Genomic DNA, 5,002 nt, shown 5'->3' on the forward strand with positions numbered 1-5,002 from the left:
CTGTAGTACTCATTAAAAAATTCTCGCCGTGATAAATATCATAAATCCGAAAGCAAAATAAAAACTCACCACGATGAATATTTTGCAAGTAAGTCTAAACAATTTTGAAAAGAGGGCATAATGAGGCTTTCTGAGAGATGGAAGAAGGTAATGGAGCAAAATGGTTCATATTTAACACAGTAATTCAACTTTATACAATAAATATCGTCTAATAATTTCGCATTAAAAAAAAAGTAAGGAACTTATGGGACAACCTCTTAGATTATTCGTATTATATATAAAATTGAAATAAATGCATACAAAAAATTTGTCATAAAAGATAAATTTAGTTTATTTACCAATAAATAATATGAAACTTTGAATATTTTCATTATTTTATATCGTGTCTCTATAAATAAAATTAAATACCATTAAAATATTTCTATTCGATAAATATTATAAAACTACTGCGCCTGTGTGTATGCAACAACGGACGAAGGAAAAAGTGAGGAAGTCGAAAGGGTTGCAATGTCTACAGGCGTATCGTAAGATTGGAATTTCAAATAGAAGAAGGTAGTGGAAGAACACTGTGTAGATAGATAACGGTGTTTCCTTTACCAAAGCGAAATAAAAGACGTAGTTAGAGATTGTGAAAAAGAAAGAGACAGAGAAGGAGAGAGAGAAAGAGTTAAAACAAGAGAGAGAAAGAGAAAGAGTTAAATGAAGAGAGAGAAAAGGAGAGAGAAGGAGAGAGAGAGACGGATTATCACGTGCTTGTCGAGCAAGTCCCTCATCGAGAACGACCTTCAGTTCATCGTCAGACGTTCCTCGTGCGAGTAGCATGGTTAAATCGATTTAAACGTGTTTCTTCCATAACCTTAAACTATTCGATATCATTCAATCCTATAACAACGTGTCTCGAATTATGATCACAGGTATGCATCACATTTAATATTTATTTAATATATAATTTTTTAATTGAAATTATTTAATAAGGAGAATTCTTTTAATCGAAAAGTTCAATCATTCGTAGTTATAGTAACTGAGATACATTTTTGATATCATACACCAGATAAAATGTATTGAATGAAATTATTCCATAAGTTTATCTCTAACTTTTTTAATTTTAATGTAATATCGTATCATTTTTTTGTATTCCTTACGATAAGAACATATCTTTATCGAATTCTTAGTTTGATTTCTTCAGAACCGGCATTCGATAAAATTATTATTGGTACGTTCTATGAGATTTTGATTCGCGTTTCGAAGAGCAACGCCCGTATCTGGTAGTATTGATCCTTTAGAAATTTCGTCGGCCCTTCCCAGTCCCTTCACGGTGCGATAGTCATCATATCTTTTGTACAATATATTTCATTCGTTACTAAGTTCATCTTTTTTTTCATTACTTCCTTTTTATATTTTCTAATTTCTATATATATATCGTATTTCTAACTCGTTACTTTAAAAACGAAATTCACGTATAAATATAAAATGAAATATGACGAAGGGTAATCATATAAATTATCTTATCTACGAAAGTTTGTCTTATTAACTTTATCTAGTCAACCTTGCGGAAAAAAAATTACAATTGGATCGAATTGAAATTTGCAAGGAAAAAAAAAAAAAAGAATAAAATCCGTTCGAATTTGGAAATTTATTTCACGAGTAAATGTATTATTTATTTTAAACCGTATTACGCGAAAATAAAATAGCATCTTTACAGTTAATAAAATTACCTTCCTACTCGTAACAATCACTCAAGATATAGTTTTAAACAGATCGGAAACCGGTCGAAAGATTTACCGTAATTTCGTAGTAGAAGAATTTCTTGAAAATCTTATTATGCGTTCCACGGATATAAACAATCGTTTTATTTCTAACTTCCTTCTCTGATCGGATGCACATATTATTCTTAAAGTATTTTTTTTCATTTAACGTTAAATTACCCTACCTTCTCTTTTTTTTTCTCTAACACCCTTCGCATATTTCATTACACTTTCGCGTTGCTGGCCATGCATGCAAAAACGTTAGACCTGGAAGAGGAAACCGTCTAGAAAAGTGGAATGTTTTTGCTCTGTTTCTCGATAATTTCAGTAACGTCGAAAGTTTTTTAAGTACTTTCCTCGAGAGCGTAAAATTCAACGCCCAAATATTTTACACGAAACTCTACGTATTATTTTTTTTTGGTATAAGTATGCGTGAAACGTTAATACAACTCTTACGTGCAAGGATGGTTGGAAATGTAACTCATAGTTAGTTTGCAACATCCGTTTCTTTTCAAATCTTTGTAGAACGATAACTCTAAGTGGATCTAATTTAATATATCTCTAATTATCCTCGTTAGATCATTTTGCATAATATTTGTTTGATGCATTTATATAAAAAAAAAAAAAACCAGCTAACGACTTTTTCTTTTTTTATTTTATTTTTCAGGCAATTAGAGTCGATCAGTCAAGTTTATGATTAGAATCAAATGCATATTATGTCTTCTGACTAATTTTTTAATCTCACGTTTGTTTACAGATAGAACAAGACTCGCCTACGTTACGGCAGCAGCTGTTGGTGCCGGTACAGCAGTTTTCTTTATTTGGTGGTGGTGGTGGAATCATAAAAAGAAATATCAATTACCTACGAAATGGAGGAAAGTCGGTGAACTTAGCGATCTCGTTACATATCCGGTAAAATCATTGGGTCCAATTAGATACACGACGATGGAATGTACTATATTGGGCCTAAAAGTTGGATGGTTACGTGATCGAACATTAATGGTTATTGATATTGATGGGCACTTTGTTACTGCTAGACAAATGCCAAAAATGGTTCAGGTAAAACAATTTTTAAATAATTCTATTCATTTTTTTAATCTACACAAAAAAATATTGAAATAATAAAATTAAAAATTTAAAAAAAAAAAAAAAAGAGAATTCATGAATATTATTTGCAGGTGTCACCGAGCGTTTCGGGTTCAGTTATAACTCTAAATGCTCCGGGCATGATGTCGGTGTCTATAGATCTTGCGCGTATTTGCAAAAAAAGTTTTCGAACAGCAGTATGGGGTCAAGCAGTACCGGCTTGCGATTGTGGAGAAGAAGCAGCCAGATGGTTGTCACGTTTTCTTCTTCAAGAAGACGCCGGTCTTCGTTTGGTTTATTATCCGTTAGATAAACCAGTGAGAGAAATACGAGAAAAGAACAGGATCTTCCCTTTAATTGAGAACGTTGATACCGTGAGTATTAACAAAATCTTTTCACCATTTTTTTTTTTACTTTCCTACAATCAATTGACTTTCCCCTACGTTATCTATGACAACTACGAGAAAATTTAACTGGAACGTGGAATTGCTTTCACGAAATCCGCATACTTTTTCCATCAATAGTACTTTGTCATCTTGAGCTACTTTATTTCTCACGAAATAGAGCGTATCTGTTAATATTATTTTTCTTATACGAACATGGTCGCATACTTCTTCGTCGCAAATTTACTCAACGTATGCTATTTTCTCTGCTATCGAAGAATGCACGGGAAGTAGTATACGAATCGTAGTTATTATTTTTATTATTATTACCGTTATTATTATCCTATTACCGTACTCACCGAATCAATTGAAAATCGCGTTATTCGAATTGTGTGGTTATTGCTTTCATCGAACGCACCAATAATTTTCTTCATATCAAGTATAATTTTTGATTATAGGGAATACTTATATATTATTTATCAAACGTTTCTTCTTTTTTAACAGGGTGCTTTTCCTGATGCTACCAGCTATAATCTAATAAACGAGTCGTCGATAATGGATTTAAATTCGCGATTGGAGGAATCGGTAACTACGTCGAATTTTCGACCAAATTTTGTCGTGAAAGGAGCGAACGTTTACGAAGAAGATACCTGGGATTGGATTAAGATCGGAGACGTTGTTTTTAGAAACGTTAAACCTTGTACTAGATGTATTTTCACTACGGTTGATCCTGAAACCGGTGTAAAAAATCCCAAAGTCGAACCTTTAAAAACTTTGAAGAGGTACACTAATTATTTTTATTTCATAATTGTAGTTTTTGCAATTAAACTGCACATTTGATTATTTTTCTTTACAGTTATAGGCAAATTATGGATCCAGAACTTCGTCCCTATACCGGTGATGCTCCGGTTATGGGAATTCATCTTGCTTTAAGAGGACCAAATGGTACTATACGCTTAGGTGATCCAGTTTACGTAGATGTTCCAAAAGAGGAAGAAACCCCTGTAATATCGCCACCATAGCTACACCGATGGGCCTCCTGCGAGGATGAGATTATTTTTAAAGAAGAAAATGTTCTCGTAGGAGACCATAACTCGTGACGTGATCGGATTGATAAAAATTGACAGAAATAATCATTCGGGTGTACCTCTTCTAACATTAAATTTAATTTAAAAAGAAGAATACAAAGAGAGAGAAGAAACAAAAGAAAAAGAAGAAGTAGAAGATGCAGAAGAAGAAGATATATTAAGAATATTCTTAAGAAGATTTCGTAAGAATTTATATTCGAAATAATATATCGACGTAATAATTGTTGATAACAAGTTACTATAATCAAAGTATACGTAAAAACATACTACCATAAATGAACTATCTGCTAATTAGAAGATAACTCATTTTGTTGTCACCTATCTGATTAGAATCGTAGTAGCAAAATGGGAGCTTCAAATGTTACAATTATAGTCGCGCGATTAGCGAATTATATTTTTGTAAGAATATATGTAAACTTCGGTGGTCCTTATTTTCGGTATTTTTGAATTTATATGCCCAGCTTATACGGTTCGCAATAAAAAAAAAAATATCCCTTACTTCTCAAGTCTGTATCTCAATTTTACCTTTACCGCATAACAATATAAGTTTTACAGCGAAGCAATTGCCGAGAAGGAATTACTCATGTGTTCATCAATAGATAAATGTGTTCATCATAAAGATAAGATGTAAGTAAAAATGAAAACTTACGATGCATTCCAATAGAGTGAAGCTCAATGGCATCATGGTGATGTATCTCGC

General features: G+C 32.4%; 1 protein-coding gene across 2 annotated transcripts; it reads left to right on the forward strand.

The window, feature by feature from the left end:
- The first annotated feature begins 487 nt into the window (after positions 1-487).
- LOC106785567 (mitochondrial amidoxime-reducing component 1) lies at positions 488-4,800 on the forward strand. 2 transcript variants are annotated; one of them, XM_014746167.1, is made up of 5 exons: positions 488-914; positions 2,503-2,804; positions 2,924-3,205; positions 3,719-3,996; positions 4,071-4,800. In XM_014746167.1, exons 1-5 carry the CDS (start codon positions 905-907, stop codon positions 4,234-4,236), a joined length of 1,038 nt encoding a protein of 345 aa, XP_014601653.1. In that variant the 5' UTR covers positions 488-904; the 3' UTR covers positions 4,237-4,800. The 2 variants fall into 2 exon arrangements, with proteins under 2 accessions (XP_014601653.1, XP_014601652.1); XM_014746166.1 differs by lacking the exon at positions 488-914 and adding an exon at positions 2,014-2,231.
- The last annotated feature ends 202 nt before the right edge of the window (positions 4,801-5,002 follow it).

The sequence above is a fragment of the Polistes canadensis genome, unplaced genomic scaffold (genome assembly GCF_001313835.1).
Source record: "Polistes canadensis isolate GaletaPanama2010 unplaced genomic scaffold, ASM131383v1 scaffold_52, whole genome shotgun sequence".
In the NCBI taxonomy this organism is placed as follows: Eukaryota; Metazoa; Arthropoda; class Insecta; order Hymenoptera; family Vespidae; genus Polistes; species Polistes canadensis.